Here is a 22,379-nt window from a genome sequence, read left to right on the forward strand (position 1 = left end):
GGTTATTGTAAAATTTGTTGTCAAAATTCAGACTTTTTGTGTGTACCTTTTATATGAATATAATGTACTTATTTATTTATTTTTTGTCTCTGATTTAAAAAATTTTGCTATTTACACAAATCACATGTGTAGAAAGTTTTTTCTAGATTGTCTGTGTTGTTATTTTTTACTTAACATATTGCTACATACAGAGACAGATTGCAAATATTCAATTGTACATTGCAAAAAAAAAATAAAAAGTCTACAAGAGTAAAAAAAAAAAAAATTGATTAATTTTGAGCTTTTGTCAGCTAATTTCATCTTTTGGATATAAAATCATTTTTAGGGTGGGATCAAAATAGGTGACTTAGTGATATCTGCCTCTCCAGTGATTTTGTGTCGGTTTCCTATTATTATTCATAGTTTTTTCATCATATAAGACCCTGCTTCTTAATTATTAATAAGAGCACATGCTTTCCGAAGGCAAAAGTGTTGGTTAGCAGTAAGCATTTTTGTCAGGAGAGCTGTACGAGAACTGAAGAATGGCAGGCTTCGTCTTTTATCAAGTGCGCTTGTTACCATTCAGACACATCGCCTGTCCGTGCTGCTGTGTTTGCCTATGTTTAAAATCCTCCAGATTACCTCAGGGCTAATGGTTGAAATAGATAGGGCAAGACACCTGCTGCACTGCTACCCACTGCGTCTGCATTCAGACCCAGGGATTCAGGAGGAGTGAAGTCCTCCTCATTATAGTGTTTATATAAACATGATTATCTTTATAATGATATAACAAATTGTGTAAATGAAATAATGAATAACAAATGTAGCAGGGCATTGAATTACTTACTGTTTTTTTTTTTTTTTTTTGCATTTTAACTTTGTAACCTATAAAATCGTGGCTCTCCTCACGATTTGTGTCCGATTGTGTGAGCCAACTGACAGTTGTTTGCTCCGCTTCCTTCTTTCCCCCCTGCTCAGCTGGCCACGCCCACTCCTCCCTCTACTCAGAGCGCTCTATGACCACCATGAAGCATTTTTTGAAACAATTCTGAAGTAGACTTGAACTGAAAAGGTTTCATAGACCTTTAAGTTGCCATCTGGAGAAATTATAATCTCTCAGTGGCTGTCCAAAGAGAGCTCTGAATAAAACTGTATTATTTATCTTATGCAGTTATAGTTCATGGTAATTGTAGCTGTAATGCACTCGCTGCATAGAACATGGTGTGCAAATACTGTATACTTCAGTTGTGTAACATTTCTGTACTTTACTATAATGCCCTATAGTTGTAGAAAACATAAGTGTAATGGGTATTTTGTTTGTATTATTATAGTTAATAACTCAAAAAAAAAACGTGACACATTAATTCAAGTACTTCACTGTAGTATGCATAGGAGAAGGCTTGTGAGCACTCACCTTTGGTCCTTGCCTTCCAGGATAGCCAGGCAAACCTGGAACACCAAGTTTTCCCTAAAAAGAGAGATAAGAACAAACTATACATCAGCACGTTTTCACTTGAAACAATCACCAGGCCCTATAGAGTAACGATAAAGTATTTGACTACCTTGCACAAACTGCAAAAGCACATGGGGGCAGTAATGGACAATTTGGCTGCCCTTTAAAACTGGCGTTCAGAAACATTTTATGAGTTACGAGTTCATACAGTGTCATTTTGGGATTTAATTCACACATATATTAATAATCCAAGGCAGATACTTAACTCCACCAGAAACCTAAAGTTGACTTTTCCATGGCAGGTCTTTTTAAATAGCTTTGCCATTATATGTGACCCTGGAGCACAAAACCAGTCTTGCGCTGCAGTCTTGTCGTACATTGTATAAGTCAAAAATATTGATTTTCCTTTTAAGCCCAAAATCATTAGAATATGAAGTAAAACTCATAAATCATAAAGACATTTTGTAAATTTACTTCTACAAATGTAAAGAAACAACATTTTTCATAGTGAAATTAATTACTTGGGAATTAAAGCTATTGTTAGATACATTTCCTGTTAATTCAAGATGTACTGAATTATTAGCCCCCCTGAATTATTAGACCCCTTGTTTATTTTTTCCCCAATTTCTGTTTAAAAGAGAGAAGATTTTTTCCAAAACATTTTTAAATGTAATAGTTGAATAACTCGTTTCTAATAACTCACTTCTTTTATCTTTGCCATGATGACAAATATCAAAGATATTTTTCAAACCACTTCTATACAGCTTAAAGTGACATTTAAAAGCTTAACTGGGTTAATTAGGTTAACTAGGCAGGTTAGGGTAATTAGGCAAGTTATTATTTAATGATGGCTTGTTCTGTAGACTATTAAAAAATTAGCTTAAAGTTATTATTTTTGTCCTTAAAATGGTGTTTAAAAAATTAATAACTGCTTTTATTCTAGCCGAAATAAAACAAATAAGACTTTTTCCAGAAGAAAAAATATTATCAGACATACTGTAAAAATGTCCTTGCCCTGTTAAACATCATTTGGGAAATATTCAAAAAAGAAAAATCAAAGGGGGGCTAATAATTCTGACTTCAACTGTATGTGATTTTTTCTTCAGTAGAAGATAAATTTTTCTTTTCTTTTCTATTCAGCCAAATTAATAGTCAATGCTCCTGATGATACTTGTCTTGTGAAGTCAACAACATCATTAACTTTAATCCCCAGCAAACAAATCTCTGTGCATGTGCAACTGTAGCCTGATTGTAGTCCTGTCGCTTTTGATGACGAAAGTGTAAGGGCTTGTGAATGTGACACAATTACCAATATCTATCAACAAACTGCCTCACCTGACCTCCTGTCCAATTGTGCATTCATGCTTTCATCAATACGACTATAATCAATAAAACTATTATTCAAATAGTTGTATCTCAATCTCAACCAAATATTGACAAAGTCTTGACAAAGTCTACATCACTGGAAAGCTTATTTGTTCAAAGTTTAGATAATGCATAAATGTACACTTATGACTAGTTTTATGGTCTAGGGTCACATATTTTTTACATTATTTATGAACTTTCAGAACATTCTAAGTTTTAAACTGACCTTCTCTCCTGCTGTGCCCATTGGACCGGCCTCTCCGCTTGGACCTGATTTACCCTTCGGCCCCTCAGGTCCATCTTCTCCTCTGGGACCGATCACACCGACTTCTCCCTGAACAACAAAAATGTTTTAACATTAAACAGGTCATAGAAAAAGCTAAATTATCTTGGACAAATGATTAATGAGTGACTATGAGTGCAATTAAATGCAGCAAAACTGAATTCTGGGAAGTGTTTGGTGTTTACCTTGTCACCCTTGAGGCCCATGTCTCCCTTGAACCCAGGGAAACCATCTTCACCCTGAAATCAGTCAAACTCAGATCATTTATTTGGGTAAAATGTAAAATTATCACAGTAAAAAAAAAATAAATAAATAAATTAACAATACTACTTAATTGTTTAAATTAACTTAGTCTTAATCATACAAGTCTTTTCAAAATCTTAATCTCAAACTCTAACCTTGATACAGTAATATACATTTTTAAAGTTTTAGATATATATATATATATAAAAAAAAAAAGTTTAGTAAAGATATAAAATTTCTGACATTTAGAATAAAAAGAAAATAACACACGTTGTTACAATAACATTCTTTTAATTACAATAAAATAATTTATACTCTTAGGCTATTTTTCATAAAATACACAAAAAATAATAAAACTACATATAAAATTGTCAAAAAATAATAAAATGACACATTAAAATAAAAACAACTTATCAATGCCACCTAAATAAATTACAATAAAAAAACTAAATAATAAACAAACAAATTAATTTATTAGTTTACAACAATTCTATAGATTATAAAGTAGCATAGCTTCAAAATAATAACAAATTATTTATAATTATGTATTTATTTTATTTTATATGTATTATTTTATTTATATACATTACCCGTCAAAAGTTTGGGTCAGTTTTTCCCTTTTTTGTTTTAAAGAACATTATTCTGTACATCAAGGCAGTATTTATTAAAATTGTTAAACGTTTATTAAAATTTTAAATAACTGCATTCGTATTGTATGTAGTTTCAAAATAAATTATTACTCCAGTCATTATTGCTTTCATTATTATTACCATTAATAATAATAATAAATATAATAATAATTACTATTATTATATCAGTACTAAAAATTAATACATTTTACTACATATTAGTTATCATCATCATCAACAACACCAACAACAAAACCAATAGTTGCTGTTGTTATTAATACACAGATAATATTGTTAGATGTTTATGCTGGAAAACAAAATGCAGCATTTTAAAAAGTAATAATTTCAAGTAATCCTAAATACATTAGAACATAATGGCTAAATACTGGCATCTAGTGGCTAAAGAACAAACTGCCAGTTCACATTTGCTCAGTCTGAGAAAAAAAAAAAAAATCATCTTAAGATCAGTGAAACAATTAACCACACAATCTACATATACAATTGAGCATGTTTTAAATATTGGCCTATTTCATAATAATTGACAGCTCTTTTTTAAACAAAGACAATATAACTAAACTATTAGCCTCATCTCCTGTGTAAATGAAACACTGACACTTGGTGGCCACTGGGGAGTATACAGCCTCATCATTAGACAATTTTGTAAATATATAAAACAATAACGTGCAAATGATTCAAAATAATTAAATATAAATCATAAATTCTTCTTATAAATCTCCATAGCCCCACACCACAAACTCTCAGAAAAGATGGATTCCATTTTCACAGCAAACAGTTGCAGAAATGGCCTTTGAGTTTCAGCAGTTATTCTGTCATCTGTTCACCACTAATGGAAACACAGGATAGCATAATTAGCTCACCTTCTCGCCTTTGCCTCCTTTCAGACCTCGGACGCCTTCTGCACCCTAAATGAACAGAGCAGTGTATAAAGCTTCTAACTGACAGAATAAGAGCACGTAACGCAGCTAATAAACAGGCAGTGAGACGAAGGGGATCAGGGCTGTTTACCTTCACACCTCTAGGCCCAGGATAACCAATGGACCCCTGGGGACCCGGCTGGCCCTGCAGGATAACAGAGCAAACATAATAACACTCAATCAATCAGCAATAATAGAGCAGAATTAGGTTTTAAATGTCCACTCAAGTGTCTTGACATGCAGAGTTTTTTTCTGATGTGTAGCATCATTTCAACTGATATGAAGACAGGGCGGGACATATTGAATAACTCCTCCTCTTCAAAAGAATAGCCAATAGAGTTTAGCTTATAGCTGTCCAAGTTGTCAAATGAAAGTGCATCTAACACGTACAGTATATGACAATATTGAGTCTGATTGAGTCCTCTTTAAAATACAACATTCAGTGTTTAATTCAAATATGATACGTTTTGTGGTCTATGCCACGCTGTGTTATGTGACTGTGTGTGTACAGTGGGATTTCAAGTAAAATGAGTCCAAATCTATTTCATTTACATCAATGAAAATCATACGTGTGAAGCATTTATTGTATGCCCTACATATACACTGTAAGAATGCTGGGTTTCACACAATTCCATCATGGTGTCCCAACACAAATCAAGTAAATCAGCTTGGTTTTTACCAATTTAAGTGGATTGAACATATAACAATTAAATTGTCACCAAAAAAAAAAAAAAAAAAAAAAGAATTCTGATGTTTCCGCTCATTTTTCATCAAGAAAATAATGCTACAGTGATTTATAGTAAATACTAAAGTGTTTTTGAAGCATAGTAAATCATCTACTGCAGCTTCAAAAATGCATACTATGAATACTATCAATGCATAGTAAAGTGCATTGATTAATCAGATGTGCTACACACACTCTTAGGCAAATGTCAAATTCCCTTTCACTTCCACTGACTAAGAATCTAAATTTCTATGACCTATAAAGAATGGATAATAAAATAAGCATGATAATAAAAATAGTTTGAGCTTGAATATCATTTTTCATTAATTTAATAACCGTTAAGAAAGCAACGGTGGATGATTTACCTCAGCTCTCAAAAACAAATGAAAAGAAACAGGAGCACACAGTCTAACACTGTGTGCTAACTACACACGACACAAGATTCCAGCAAAGCAATTTGGCTGAACATTACACGACAGAAACATTTAAATACAAGAAATTTATTTAACTATCTAGACGTAATTGTAAGGGTTATAATCTATTTAATACATATTTATGTAATTTTATTACATAATTTTGCATATTTTTAAATAACATAGGCTGAGTGATGTTGTTGGATTTTGAAGTGCTCATTTTGTAGCCAAAGCTCTTTAAGTGAACCATTTGCTGTCAATATAAATATATTTAAAAAATGTCTTATACACGGCTAAACACTGATTATTTGTAATGGCCTGGTTGGTTGCCACAAAAAACAAATCAAATGTATATATATATTTTATTGACATTTTAATGTGTCAAAACAAGAAAACTCCAGTTGTGTACACTATTTTCAAAATGACAAGTTTAACATTGTTAAAAAGTATATATTTTATATATGTTGCTATGTAATTATCATGAGGAATTGTTTAGTTTTTTTATTATTGTTTTCTTTCCCTGAAGAGGTAATTAAATTTGGAGAAATAGGTGTAAAAAAATGTCAAACAGCTATTTTAAATTATATCACTTTGCAATAAAAAACTTAAATATTAAAAATAGTTTTTTTGAGGTGGATTGTTGGAAGGATAGTGTAACCTTAATTAATTAATACTATAATTAATAATTTTTAACTGGTCTTAATACTAAATTAAGACCAGTTTAAAATGATTTAGAACCTACAAGATAATATTTCAGTGAATTTCAGACTTTAAGAAATTTAAGAAATTTAAGACATTAACCCCTGGTTTCACAAACAAGGTTTAAGGCTAGTCAAGATTAAATTGCATGTTTGCGGTGTCTCAACTCAAAATAACTATCGGTGAGATGTCTTAAAATACATCAGTGTTGTTTTTGTTTTCTCCAGGTGCACACGAGTAATATATTTTTCTAAGGCCATTTTTATAAATGTGGCTTATAGCCTAATATACCTAAGCCTTAGTCCTGGCTTAATCTAAACCCTGTTTGTGAAACTAGGCCTATTTAAAACCCGCAGGGACCCTGCTAGTGACTGCCAGCTGACAAGTGAGGAATAAAAAAGACATTGGAATAATATGACATTGAAAAACAGCCAAGCCTTGTTAAAAACTAAAAATTACTACAGTATTTATAACAGTTTATCAGTTCACTACAGTTATTATTACGTTCTATTGTAACATTCATTAACAAACACTACTATAATATATACAGTGTAATACACTCAAAACTAATGTTCAAAAACACTATTTACTATAAATGGCTAGTGATTATGGAGCTTATGTGCCATTCATTATATAGAAAAATATCAAGTTGTATAACAGACATAATTACACACACGCACACACACACACACACACACACACACACACGCGCACACACACGCGCACGCACACGCGCACGCACGCGCACACACACACACACACACACACACACACACACACACACACACACACACACACACACACACACACACACACACACACACACACACACACACACACACACACACACACAGATTAACTTTGTGTGTTTTGAGTAGGAATGTCTTAAAAGTCTTTATGCTGAATCGCAAAGTATTTCCCTCCTCATTCCCCCTGACCAGTTCTGCTGCAGCATTAATATCATGTTGTGATCAGGTACTAAAGAGCATTTGATTGGACGAGAAGCTTTGAGAAAAAGCTAAAGTCTGCTGTGATGTCATAAAAACTTTGATTCTTTATTGGTGGAAATGAGAACCTGAGCATTTTGAATGCTCTTATCTTTTAAATGTAAATCTTGTTTTGTTTTGCTGCATGCTAGCTTATAGATAACCTTAAAGAGCCTTTGAAGTGCATTTAAAAGCGCATGTTAGTCTGACGTTTGTTGTAGTTTCAACTGAAACATGCATACAGCAGAATAAATTAATTATTCCTCATTTTTAAATTCTCCTTTCAATAAAAAGGTGATATCGAATAGATACTAACACCTAAAAAAAACTTTTGATTTAACTTTAAACTTCTGAAAGGGCCACACATTAAGTGTTAATTACAGAGAGGAAGAAATGGCTGTAATTTTGCTACCAAGCTTTCAGGCAGCTGCAAAGCAGTACCTTATGGGCAATTTGTGGCTTTACACTTGAAATGTGGTCGATAACTGGAAGTCTGGGTGACAATTCATTTCAAGACCAACTAAAAATACACTCACAGCTGCTCCTTTGTCCCCGGGAGGACCCTCTTTTCCTGGATGACCCTGTGACAGGATTACAAATAAAAGAAGCATCAATGAAAGTCGGAAATGAATGTGAGGTAAACACAGCTGCGTAAAAGTTTTGTGGGTCAGTGAAAAGTAATATACAGTAATCACAGTATTAAGAATGTGTTATGAATAAGTTGGTGTAAGTCACCATGCGATGAAACCTACTTAGTAATGAATTCTTAACTGAGGAACAAATAAATAACAAAAAATCAAATAAATAAAAATATAAATAAACACATTTTAAAAAATAATGTAGCAGAATGAGGTTGGATTTAAAAAATAATAATAATAATAAAAATCTTAAATGTTTCGGAGGATTATTTAAATATTAATAACCAATGTCATATCCCTTTAACTGCCTGCTCTATCAAATGGTTGACCATATTTTGACTGTTTTAAATAATGTCTGTTAAAGTCATTTAAAGAGTGGCTGTTTTACATAATGGCCTACACAGAGCATTGTTGGTTTACAAAAAAAAAAAAAAAAAAAAATAGATTAAGCATGTTAAATGAGAATCTAAAATATTTTAAAAAATAAAGATGATTTAGTATTCAAAAATTCTTTCTCCAGTGGGACCTGGGTTTTACACTTCATATTTTCACATTTTTCATAGTATATGTTGTAATTCTGTTACTTTACCATAAATCGACATATCAACCATTTAGTAGAGGCTGACATTTTAGAAACTATGTGATGATTTTTAAAAAAGTGTGTTGAGTGTGTTAACTAGCAATATTAGGAGTGCAATCCATTTTTTTTTTCGTAGGGCAGTTAAAAAAAATATAATTTGCAAATAAATAAATTACTAAATAAAGATTTTTTATGGATAAACAAGGAAATCTTTAAAATCCTTAACATTTAGCTATCTTTAAAAAAAAAAAAAGATTATATAATAGTAACCAATAGTCATCTAAATGACTATTAGAAATAAATAACATTAATTAAAATAAAATAACAAACAAACAAACAAACAAACATACAAACAAACAAACAAACAAATATATATATATATATATATATATATATATATATATATATATATATATATATATATATATATATATATATATATATATATATATATATATATAGTTAAAGTCAAAATTATAGGCCTTCCTGCCAATTATTTTTCAAAGATATTTTTTTTACTGTTTTTTATATATATATATATATATATATATATATATATATATATATATATATATATATATATATATATATATATATATATATATATATATATAAACTCTTATTAGTTTTATTTCAGCTAGAATAAAAGCAGTTTTACATCTTTTTAAAAAGCATTTAAAGATCAATATTATTAGCCCCCGGAAACATTTTTTTTTTCTTTTTTTTTTAATTTTCAACAGAACAAACCATCATTATACAATGACTTGCCTCATTACCCTAACTTTTCTAATTAACCTAATAAAACCATTGCACTTTAAGCTGAATACTAGTAGCTTGAAAAATATCTAGTAAACGATTATGTGCTGTCATCATGACAAACATAAAAGTAATCAGTTATTAGAAATCAGTTATTAAAACGATTATGTCTGAAAAAAATGTGTTAAAAAAACTTATTTTCGTTAAACAAAAATTGGGGGGGTATATATACATAGGGCTAATTATACAGGAGGGCCAATAATGCTGACTTCAACATTATGCATACAATTCTATGGAAAACCCAAACATACTGCAATTCAAAGAATGGAAACTGAAAGCCTTTTAATCAAAATCCGTCCATATAAAACAAGCTCTAAGCCTGAGCTAAAAGAAGCTCTCTGTTTTTGCTCATGTTGATGTTTTGTTGGCCTAATGAAAGTCCTCTGTTGTGTCTGCGTTGCATTTCTTTGAACTGTAATGCAGTAAATTCCATTTGTCACTCCAGTTTTAACTCACGAATGCAAAGTATGCCAACTCTTCAGTTCTCAATAGTGAATTAAACACACATATTCCCCCGAGCCGTTTAATGGCTAATGATGCATGATGGTGCAAAATATTCTTAATATGAACAAAGAGATGAATTATGAAATGAAATCAACTCACAGGAGGCCCATCAGCTCCAGCGAGTCCATGGAGACCCTGTTTCCCTGCGGGACCCTATAAAAGAAAGAAAATGTGAGAAAAGAACGAAGAAAACACACACACACTTGCTGGTGCGCCCAAGTGATTCACTGGGCAACTTTTATGAGCAGTTCAATCCTAAAGCACTTCATTATCATCTTTTTCCTCTTGGTAAGGAAGGGATCTAATCATACGGTACGTCTGGAAACACTGCGCCACTTCTAGAGTTATATATCAACCATGGTAGTGTTATGGTTGTTTTGTAATTTTTTATTTTTTTTTATTTTTTATGTTAAGATAATAATAATGTCATAAAGCTGTAAAATGTTGAATGGTTCAATTGATATACAGGTAGTATATATCTGTAACTGTATAGGAGCTGTTTTATTATACTAAAAGAACATTTAACAGTTTTACAGAAAAAGATACTGAAAAATGCACAGTTAAAAGAGTTGAAAAACAAGTAATCTAATACTGTAATTAATAATGAAATCAAAAATTAGATCAAAAATGAAAAACATTTAAACAATTCTCTGTTTTTTTTTTAATGATGTACATTGTTTAATGCTTTTTTAAATGAATGTTTATTGGACTACTGTGGTAAAAATATCCACTAATTACCGAATTCCTTTATTTTGTCATTCATGTTTTTTTCCCCCCTGTTTATTTATGCCTTTGAATAGCATTATGGGACCTTGATCTTTTCTTCAACGATTTTTGATATCAAAACATTAAAAAAAAAAAAAAAAAAGTATTTTATTGACATTTTTAATAGTTTTATTCTATAAATTGCCTGGCTTAATGTTGTAAATTTGAAAAAAAAGAAGAAAAAATTGTAATGTTATGGACTTAACTCTCAATATATTACTTCTTAAACAATGTATTGTTTCTAAATACTAAAATATTGGTCAATTTTAAATATCAAAAGGCAACAATGCATAGATTAAGGTCCCCTAGTGAAATTCATAAGCGCAAACAAACAGAAAACACCTGTGAATCACAGAATACAGAAATAAACTATTTATTATTATTCTTATTATTCGTATTATTCTTAATATTCTTAATATTATTATTACTACTACTATTATTATTATTAAATATAACATGTTACAGTACCATTACAGTGTTTTGTATTTTATTGGATTATATTGTGCAAAATATATTAGTATTACATTATTAGTAAAATAATTAATACTTAGACAATAATTAATTCCCAATATTGGCACACTGAATAAATATGAGCAAAAGCACAATGAAAACATCATTTATAATTGAATAATTATTACCATAATTAATAGCACCACTATAAATTCACATGAGCAAAATATGTTTGAATTGTATTCCTATTTATAGCATATATTTTTTAGTATACCTGGGTGAACAAGAAATTGAGAAAACACACAGGCCAAACTCACTCAGTCATCCATAAAAAAAAGCATAAAACCAAAAAGGTAAGACTTATGTATTGGTCTACTTGGTTACAGTGGCCAAACAAATCTCCAAGAATCACAGCTGGAAAACTGCAAAAGTTAGTTTGGGTTCAGGGTCAGAATGTCTCAACAAAAATGCAATCGTCTTGCATGCATCATCTACATCAGTGTGTCTCAACCACGTTCCTGGAGGACCATTAACACTGCATGTCTCCATTATTTGTCACTCCCACAGGTCATTCAATCTCTGCTTAGGAGCTGATGATCTGAATCAGGTGTGTTCGGTTAAAGAGACATGGAAAATGTGCAGAGCTTTTGGTCCTCTAGGAACATGGTTGAGAAACACTGATCTACTTCCTCACAAATAGCTTGAAAGGTTATCAAGCTAACCTACTGTCCTTTCATTTAAAAGAAAAAAAAAACAAGAAAACTGAAGCATCTTCATTTTTTTGTGTGTGTTTATATTCTGAGTAAAGAGTTAAACAATGAAGACACTTCAGTTTATTTGCCTTTTTTAATTTAAGTTTAATTACACTTTTTTTATTTATTTAATATATGTGTGCGTGAACTTTATATTATTTTCATACATTCATTTTCTTTTTGGCCTAGTTTCTTTATTAATCTGTAGACACCACTGTGGAATGAACCGCCAACTTATCCAGCACATGTTTTACACAGCGAATGCCCTTCCAGCAGCAATTCAACTCTAGGAAACATGCATCTTGCATTTACAAGCACATACTATGGACAATTTAGCTTGTTCAGTTTATCTATAGCACATGTCTTTGGACTGTGGGTGAAACCTGAAACCCACGCGAAAACGGGGAAAACATGCAAACTCCACACAGATATGTCAACTGACCCAGCTGGAGCTTGAACCAGCGACTTACTTTCTTTCTTTCTTTCTTTCTTTCTTTCTTTCTTTCTTTCTTTCTTTCTTTCTTTCTTTCTTTCTTTCTTTCTTTCTTTCTTTCTTTCTTTCTTTCCTTCCTTCCTTCCTTCATTCCTTCCATCCAATAATCTATCTATCTATCTATCTATCTATCTATCTATCTATCTATCTATCTATCTATCTATCTATCTATCTATCTATCTATCTATCTATCTATCCATCCATCCATCCATCCATCCATCCATCCATCCATCCATCCATCCATCCATCCATCCATCCATCCATCCATCCATCCATCCATCCATCCATCCATCCATCCATCCATCCATCCATCCATCCATCCATCCATCTATCTATCTATCTATCTATCTATCTATCTATCTATCTATCTATCTATCTATCTATCTATCTATCTTTTAAAAATAATGAGCTAACTAACTAACTAACTAAAACTTACTAACTTTCTTTCTTTCTTTCTTTCATCCTTTCTTTCGTCCTTTCTTTCGTACTTTCTTTCTTTCGTCCTTCCTTCCTGTTTCTTTCTTTCTTTGCTGTAGACATGTAAATAAATTTTATGTATTAATACATACATAAATACACACTACACAGAAAATTATTATCTAAACAAACTTTCCTTTTGCATGTGATTAGTTGTAATTAATAATTTAACAGCACTCATTTTTGTTTACAGTCTTAACTCATATTTAGCAAGCTTTGATAAATCATGCTTTTTTCCCCTTTATCACCTGTGTTACTCAAGTAATTGTTGGTATATTTGAACAGATTTGAGTCCTTAAGCAGACCCCAACCCCCCACCCTCTCACTAAGGAAGGGATCTAATCATATGGTACGTCTGGAAACACTCCTGGAGTCACATTTCAGACTCTTTCTCTGGCCTTCATCCAGAAACCCCGGCAAAATGCTTGTCTGAGAGACTAACCAATGACAGTTATGTGTGTAAGCAGATCTCCAGCTTGTCCAAGCATTAGCCAGTCTTGAGGTGTGTGTGTGTGTGTGTGTGTGTGTGTGTGTGTGTGTGTGTGTGTGTGTGTGTGTGTGTGTGTGTGTGTGTGTGTGTGTGGTTTTCCTATAGTCAGCAATGATCTTCTAGCTTGGAAAGCGAGGAGTCGTCTGCTTAATCGTTTACAGGGTTAGGAAAGGGAAAAAAAAAGTGCCGTCTGTAATAACAAAGAGGACGACCAGTGCTCATTCACCAACTTACTTTCTCTCCAGGTGGACCGATGGGGCCTTGAGGACCAGGCAGACCCTGTGAGACAAGATTTCGGAAGTCAGACATGGGACAACTTGGGGAAATGTGAGAGCAAAGTTTATATTGGAAAAAGCTGTGTGAGCAGATCGCAGTCAAATCTGAGGAAGAATGTTGAACAGGATATATTATTATTATGTGCGTGTGTGTGTGTGTGAGTAAATGAGCAATGTATAACCGAAACATAATTACGGAGTATGGATGTGGATTAATAGATCTAGCAGTTTTCTCTTTCTTCTTGACTTTTACTAATATTTTCACTGAAAGAGAGAGAACAGTGGTGAATTAATGAAGTGTTTCCTGCTTTTGTGTTGACGCATTATATTTCCAGTTGAAAGAGAGATACTACATGGGTGTTCTATCTTTTTATATCACACTAGTCAAAATGTTATTCCAGTGATTCAAAGCTGAATTTGCTGAATTGGTGTTCATACAAAGTAGTGTTATTTCTGTTGACTCCTAAAATAAAAAAAAAACAAATTTAACATTGCTGAAGAGGTTGTGGGTATAACTACTGAGACAGCATTTTTTACCATTTTAATTGTTAATATCTTTGTTAAAATAAAATTTAACTTTAATTTTTTTATAGTTATTTTAATATAGTGCATAAAAGTTCTTAAAGTTCATTAAAATTCTTTGGGCCCTGTCATATACTCGGAGCAATAAGGCGCAAGATGTGTTTGGTGCAATTTATTGCTATCTTCAGACCAGCGCAACCCTAATTTTCACGTTTTCCGCCATGTTGTTTAAATAATCAAATCCTTTTGCACCAATTTGTAGACTCATGGGTGTGCAGATCTATACAGGAGGTGTGTTAAGGCACATTGTTGGCACATTGTTAATTTGAAGAACTGAAATAGAGCACACCATTGAGCAACTATATTGGTCTTTATATGGTCTAAAGTTCAGTGCAGAGCGCGATAGTTGTGCACCTATGCAGGTCCAAATCCTTACACTTAGTATAACTAATTGACTACAGTTAATTATTATTGTCCATATATTAATTTGCTGGAAATTAGAACTGAATTTAAACAAAATTGGTTTTGAAAAAAATCTTTGCGCTTAACAAACAAAATTTATTTCTTATCTACGAAAGTAAAGGAGTAAAGTAAAGAGTAAAAGTAAACTAAAGAGAAAGTAAAGAGGCCGAATAGAGGAGGCTTGTTCTTTATCCTCACGCTGCAGATGGTCTGTTTAACTCATTAGTGAAGCGTTTAGTTTTTCCACTTACAAAGTCCGCCAGCAAATGCATCATGGCGCAACTGACTCTTAAAAGGAATGGACGATGAGACTCTGATTAGAATAATGCCTGTTACGCACAAAACACACCCATAACTCATTAAGAGAATAAGCACAACACTGACAGACCATGTGACAGGGCACAAAGCGTATTTTTCCGTCCTTAAAATAGCAAAGGTGCATTCAGACATGCCCTTAATGCTTTTGCAAAATGCACTTTAGACTTTGCACCTTTATCGTTAAAATAGAGCCCATAAGGTTCATTATAAGTTCTGAGTATTTCTACCTACTTAAATGGCCATAATGGAGAATTTTATGCGTGTGAGTATTACACATACCATCCTCTTTACTGTATATTATTATTTAAATCAACTTATGGAATTTCTACTTCAGTTTGGATTCATCATGTGATATAGGTACAAACATTTATTTATTTATTTATTTAGCAAGTATTTATTATACTATTATTATTTATTTTATTTTATTTCAAACGTTTAGATGTTGATAGTCTTTACCTATTATATACATTACATTTCAAACCATAAAACTTAATTTTTTTTATTATCAGTATTTATTTTTGAAAAATGCACCTGACTTTTTCTGTCTAGGAGAACATTAGATGACCTCAAATCTAAGCCACAAAAATTTAGATTTCATGTGAAAGTAAGAAGTGAAGATCCTTGATTATAAAAACACACACTGACCAAGAGAAAGTCAGAGAGAGAGAGAGAGAGAGAGAGAGAGAGAGAGAGAGAGAGAGAGAGAGAGAGAGAGAGAGAGAGAGAGAGAGAGAGAGAGAAAGAGAAAGAGAGATGATGAACAGATACGCACATGTGGTCCGGTGTTTCCTTGTTGACCAGGAGGTCCAGGCTCTCCTTGAGGACCCTGTTACAACATTTAACAGAAACAGTTGAGTGAACTACACTATTATCATTAGACTCCACTGCTTTATTTTACACAGATATGAAAAACAGCCCCGATACCTCAAACTCCAAAAATACTCTACACATTTAACAGCAGACATGTGCAAATTGCAAATCCATCTTTTTCCATTGGCCTTCCTTTCTGAATCACAAAGCCTACTGTAATAAAATCTCTTATAGCTGCTTTAAACCACTGGCAAAGATGAAGAGACATGGAGATGTGTAAAAGTTGAAAACACGCTGCATAATTGTAAGAAGGGCAGATGCAGTTTAAGTAAGACCTTCAGTAAAGGAAGAGCAGCTAAAATACATATACCAGTGGTGGTTTTGTTGTGGTGGATAATAGCTAATGAACTCACAGAGCAAACAAACTATGCCCAATCTATCTATCTTGCATATATATATCCATCAATCTACCCATCATTATCTACAGTATCTGTCCATGTATATTCCATCTATTTATACATCCATCTATCATTAATCTACCCATCTATCCAACCATCTACCCATCATTATCTATTTGTCCAAGTATATTCCATCCATATATACATATCTATCTATCTATCTATCTATCTATCTATCTATCTATCTATCTATCTATCTATCTATCTATCTATCTATCTATCTATCTATCTATCTATCTATCTATCTATCTATCTATCTATCTATCTATCTATCTATCTATCTATCTATTGAACCAACCATCTAGATCTAACTATCTACTCATTCATCCATCCATCCATCCATCCATCCATCCATCCATCCATCCATCCATCCATCCATCCATCCATCCATCTTTCTATCCATCAATCCATCCATCCATCCATCCATCCATCCATCCACTCATCATTATATATCTATCCATGTATATACCATCCATATATCTATCCATCCATCTATCATTAATTTACCCATCTATCCATCCATTATCTATATATCCATCCTTTATCCTTCCATCATCAATCTATCTGTCCATCTCTTTCCATACATCCATCCAACCATCCATCCATCCATCTGTCCAATATTTGTAACCATCCATTCGTCCGCCCGTCCGTCCATCCATCCATGGACCTCAGTTGTTTAACAAATGTGTGTGGGAAAATAGTCAAGCTGAAAACACTGAATCCCCAGATGAATCTTTCACTTCTTGCGCTGCATATTTTAGTGTCAGACTTCATGCTTTCTTCATTTCAGCACTTCCAGGTCAAAGATCAGCCTCCTGCTGCTCCAGTGACACTGCCATTAGCTCTGTCCTGACACTGCCATTAGGTCTCTCTGACAGCCTTCTTTAGGCTGACCTTTGCTCAGGACAACACATATGTTTCAGAGAGGTTAAAGTTTGTCAGCATGGGACAGTTAACCAGAGTCCTAAAACTCAGAAATGGCTCACTTTAGTGACACTCACACTATTGAACAGGAGGAGATCAAATACTTACCATGTTTCCTTTAGGGCCAGGTGGTCCATCCAAACCAGTCAGTCCCTGCATGTGTGAAAACACAAGTGTCTGGCTGTCAGTTTCATGATATTAGAATATTTGTGACTAAGAAAAAGTCTGGTAGTACATACACGCTGTCCAGCAGTACCAGGAGATCCTCTGGGGCCCAGCAGACCTCTTGGACCCTGATGATCATCAAAAACCACATGTTAGGAGGATTCAGTAGAACATTATAGTGAGTAAAAGTGGTCTTCAACCTTTTCCAGGCCAAACAATACATGTACAGTATGGACCCCCTAAAACTGCAAAGCATTATATTTTGAATAATAAATATATATAGACAAGAAAATCACATCATATAAATTGATAACAGGTACCTAAAATTGGACAAATACCAAATTAAACAAAAAATAAATTAATTAAATATTAATTAATTAAATAATAAAATAAAATAATATAATTTAAAGTATATAAGAAAATTATAAATTAATATAAAAATATATAAATTATATATTTATATATATATATATATATATATATATATATATATATATATATATATATATATATATATATATTTTTTTTTTTTTGTGAAATTAAAACTGAATAATGGACCAATGTTTTGTGCTTTTTGATTTGTTATTCTCAGCAAATTATGATTACATTACAAAATAATTACAACAATCATTACTGAGGAGTCATATGCTTGTGCTTTTTCAAGCGACGATGATAGTGAAACAAAGTGTTCACTGTATTTTGGATTAAATAATGCATCTCTGTTGAGTATTATTAAAAAATTAAGTTAAATCTCAAAATTTTGAAGAATAAAGAATGTTTAATAGATGATATCTCAGAGACTCCAAACATAAGTAATCATTTACAAGGAAAAACATATGCATTTCAGTTGAAATTAGTTGTATAATTCAACAAAAAATGTGATTTAGAATGATGATGTTATCAAAAATCTATTCGCCATCTCTCAAAATAGAACATGAGGTTAAAAAACATCCCTTTATACCTGAAAGGCCATGACGGCCCACTATAATCACTCTACCTCAGGAACGCCCTACCTCAAATACCAGTATTTTTTGGTTGTTGCTCATTTAGGTAATGGCTGTGTACAGGAAAGCAGCGCTGCAGTTTTCTATTTTCTCCCTCTCCCTCTTTCTTTCTCCGCTTGTCACGACACACTAATGGTCTCGCATAGTTCACTTGCTCTTTGACTAAATAGTCCATCAGCAGAGATCTAACAAACAACAGAATCAGCCCTGAAGATGTGGAATCTAAGTGAAGCGTAGACCCATGGACAAGCCTTTGTTTCTGCATTACATAGCTGGTTGGAAACATTTGTGTATTAAGTAATAAAAAACATATTTAGGATGTCCTTTCTTAAATCTAATGTGCTTTTCTGACTGTACGGTTATAATTATCCAAGTCAAAACTCAGTATGCTGATATTATTGAAGTTTTAACCTGTCTCGATCACAAATTAGGCATAGTTTAAAAAAAATAAATGTTATGCACTGTAGCTACAGGGAGCCAACTGTTTTTTTTATGAACTTTCACCCAAAAATGCAGCTAAAACTGCAATGTTTTGAAATACTGATTCAATTCAAAATAAATGTTGTGTATTTTAATTTGTCTTAAAATAGAATTTATTTAGTGATGACAGCTAAAAAAAAATAAATGGTACACTTCACACTAGTGAAACTTTTCGTTTAAAAGTGTTTTCGAATGAAAAGGCTCCTCATACTACCATTTTTTATCATTATCTTTTATGGGTTTTTCCCCTTTATTATAACAGAAGTGGAGATTTACAGACAAGTCCATCAACGTGAGCAACTTGACTATCCAGTGCTGGGTGAAAAGTAATATATTACAATTTTCGTGTATGTTATCTCTTTAAAAAAAGTACAAATAAAATAACATAGCACATATATATTCACATTGCACCCTTTAAAAGCAACTAACGCATTTATTTACTTTTTTTTAAAAGTGACTATAGATTGTAATATACTACTTGTTTCCCAACACTGGCATTAACCATAGGTTATTGGCGTCGACGAGACGGCCGTTTTTATTGTTTATGAAAAATGTCCTCCATCCACACTATAAGGCCAAAAACACCTCAAAAGCTCACTGTGCATAAGCTTATTTGTCTGTCTTCTATACTTGCAGTTCCACTTGTATAATGGTCATTTGCTACAGGCTTGATAAACAATGGAATTGTCCAAAACACCAATCAGAGAGCAGTTGTGGATACCTATACCTCCATTTTCAAAAAGTTTGCATTTCAGTTTGTCTACACTGAAACTGAACAACAGCGATCAGAACACTCCATTTTCACTGGTTAGAGATGCCGGAGTATACTGTGGACACCAGGTGCTACTGCAACAAAACTTGTGCTTTTTTAGATGAAAACACACTAGTGTTAACGGCACCTTAGTGATTTTCTCAATGTAGCTGAAACTCTAAATATTTTTAGAGCTACTTAGGCCATATTTGAATGTTTTGTCTAATTATTGGAGACGAAAAAAAAATAGTTGGACAGTTGCTTTCAACACTGGATCTTAGCAGTGCAGCAGATTAAGCGTGACTGGATTAAAAAAAACAAATACATGAAGAGTTCAGAGGCAAAAACAAATGAGATTTTCTTCTAAAATAAATTGTTTTCTCAGTCTTCTACGTTTATGTACAGTTATTTAATTTTAAAGGTGATAAAAAAAACTATTCTTTGTCATTAAAAGTAATACAATCTACCCCCAGAAAATTGCAGATAGCACTTAGAAGCTTTTGCATCTGAACCCTTCATATGCAAATGAGAACAGTTCTTGGTAATTTGTCTGTGAGGAATAATAAAATTACTGTAGAGTAAAATAGGTTGTAATGACATCATACATATGTTAATTAGTAGATGACATCATGCAGCAGTATTTAGTGACTTTTCATAAATGCTTTAGCTGCTCTGCATTAAAGTCTAAGTTGTGGAAAAGCAGCCTTTAGGTTACATTACTCCTGATTCAGAGGCGTTGCTAGACATAAAGCTCTATCATCAAAAGCATCATACTATTATTTAAACTTTAATATTTTGTGTGCAGGCATCAGTTTGTTTTCGGTTAAAATATATTGGTTTCACAAGAGCTGGTTAGGTTGTACATAGAAAATGACATCTTTATTCTGGGATTACCACTCCTTATAAATACACTTAAATAAAAAGTAAATTGTTTCTAAATGCTTTAACTGGCACACAGCTGATTTTTACTGGGGTATTTGACCCAGTAAATTGGGTCTAGCAACATCCAGGTCTGATTCCATTATTAAGAAACACTGAATCAACTTTATTTATTTATTTATTTATTTATTTATTTATTTATTTATTTATTTATGTTTGTTCCAGGCTATGTCTTTAAGAATTTGGTAATTTGTTCATTTCAGTTTAACACAGACTTCTTTACAAGCAAGTCACAACTCCTCTCTGAAAGTAGATTTTCAGAAAAATGTAATCTAGAAGACAATGATGTTCTCACTATATTGGATCCGACATCAATGTCGCACCAAACAAGTGTGAGTAACTATTTTTATAATATGTTCATGATTGCTTAATCTATTATAAAAGTAATTATGCTTTTATTTTAAAGACAAATCACAGAAGTGTTCATGAAAGAAGGGTAAAAGCTATCAAAAGCACATGGGAAGTTTACAGTATTCAACATTTGATGTCGATCAAACCTTTCATCAAAGTCGTCCAAAAAAGACTTTGACCTTTTGTAAATCTTGCACTGCACATTGTTGGGCAATGAGCTGTCCTTCCTAACACTGACACCTAATTGAATTTTGGTTTAAATGTTAAAATGTTAGCCAACCAAACTGTAGCTGTTTACTTTAGTTTAACATCTGCTGCACCTACGCATACAGTGTTCTGATTAGGCGTTGAAAGAAAGCAGAAGAAACCCTTTACTTTTTATTTATGGTTTGTTTTTTGACATAAAAAAAGTTTCAGTGTTTCAATTTACTGGGAAACACAAGAAGGTGTAAATGGAGATGCTTACACTTTCTCCCGGCATTCCTCTCTGTCCAATCTCACCATCCTCACCCTGCAGACAAAAACACAAACACATTTGTCAACACAATACAGCTCAGAATAAAGAAAAACTAGCATGCACTGTAAAATATCCATAAATTAGCAGTTTTCCACATTTTCTGTCTGTATTTTAAAATTTTCACCCATTTATTTATGAATTTGTGAACTTTTAACCTTGTAAAGTTAAAAAAACTGACTTTTATAAACATTTTTAATAATTAAGATGAATATTTGAAACTACATTATTTAAATTTTTAGACGAGTCTTCACTGAGGTCCAGCTTTCAGCCCATGGCGCCTAGACTGCAGCTCTGCACAAGACGTTTGTCCAAAGAAGAAATGGTCGTGCCCAACTGAGACTGGTTTCTCTCAAGGTTTTTTAATTTTTCACTTTCGGCAATTGGTAAATTTTTTTTCCTTGCCGCTGTCGCAAGTGGCTTGCATGGTTCGGGATCTCTAGAGCTGTGCATCGATGGATTACTCTTCAATGTTTGGACTCTCAGTGATTATTAAACCGCACTAAACTGAACATAAACACTGAAAACTGAACTACACTGCTTCAATTTACTATTATCTTCTATGTGAAGCTGCTTTGACACAATCTACATTGTAAAATCACTATACAAATAAAGGTAAATTAAATTGAACTGAAGTTTAAAGTGATATATTGTCTGGGTTGGTGTTACATATTAGGGTACAAAAACTTTATAATAAACTGCCAGTACATTTTATTTTATTTTACAGATTTT

The 22,379-nt window shown here is 32.5% G+C and overlaps 2 protein-coding genes and 1 long non-coding RNA gene across 4 annotated transcripts in view; 1 reads left to right on the forward strand and 2 right to left on the reverse strand.

Moving 5' to 3' along the window:
* The window catches only part of LOC147846305 (uncharacterized), a 350,900-nt gene that overhangs the window by 261,923 nt on the left and 66,598 nt on the right, over positions 1 to 22,379 (reverse strand). The window lies entirely within an intron of this gene.
* Positions 1 to 22,379, reverse strand: part of col11a1b (collagen, type XI, alpha 1b) — a 181,243-nt gene that overhangs the window by 69,688 nt on the left and 89,176 nt on the right. For both annotated transcript variants that reach the window (XM_087239469.1, NM_001184954.1), the window contains 12 exon segments: positions 21,600 to 21,644; positions 17,683 to 17,736; positions 17,552 to 17,596; positions 16,024 to 16,077; positions 13,909 to 13,953; positions 10,347 to 10,400; positions 8,246 to 8,290; positions 4,979 to 5,032; positions 4,831 to 4,875; positions 3,266 to 3,319; positions 3,024 to 3,131; positions 1,394 to 1,447 (listed from right to left, as the gene is read on the reverse strand). In XM_087239469.1, the coding sequence (XP_087095595.1) occupies positions 1,394 to 1,447; positions 3,024 to 3,131; positions 3,266 to 3,319; positions 4,831 to 4,875; positions 4,979 to 5,032; positions 8,246 to 8,290; positions 10,347 to 10,400; positions 13,909 to 13,953; positions 16,024 to 16,077; positions 17,552 to 17,596; positions 17,683 to 17,736; positions 21,600 to 21,644 (657 nt within the window).
* On the forward strand, positions 13,667 to 22,277 carry LOC137487749 (uncharacterized). The gene is made up of 3 exons (XR_015478334.1): positions 13,667 to 13,836; positions 13,920 to 14,001; positions 21,890 to 22,277. It is a non-coding gene; the product is annotated as an uncharacterized LOC137487749 (long non-coding RNA).

This window comes from Danio rerio, chromosome 2 (genome assembly GCF_052040795.2).
Source record: "Danio rerio strain M-AB ecotype USA chromosome 2, GRCz13ab, whole genome shotgun sequence".
Lineage (NCBI taxonomy): Eukaryota > Metazoa > Chordata > Actinopteri > Cypriniformes > Danionidae > Danio > Danio rerio.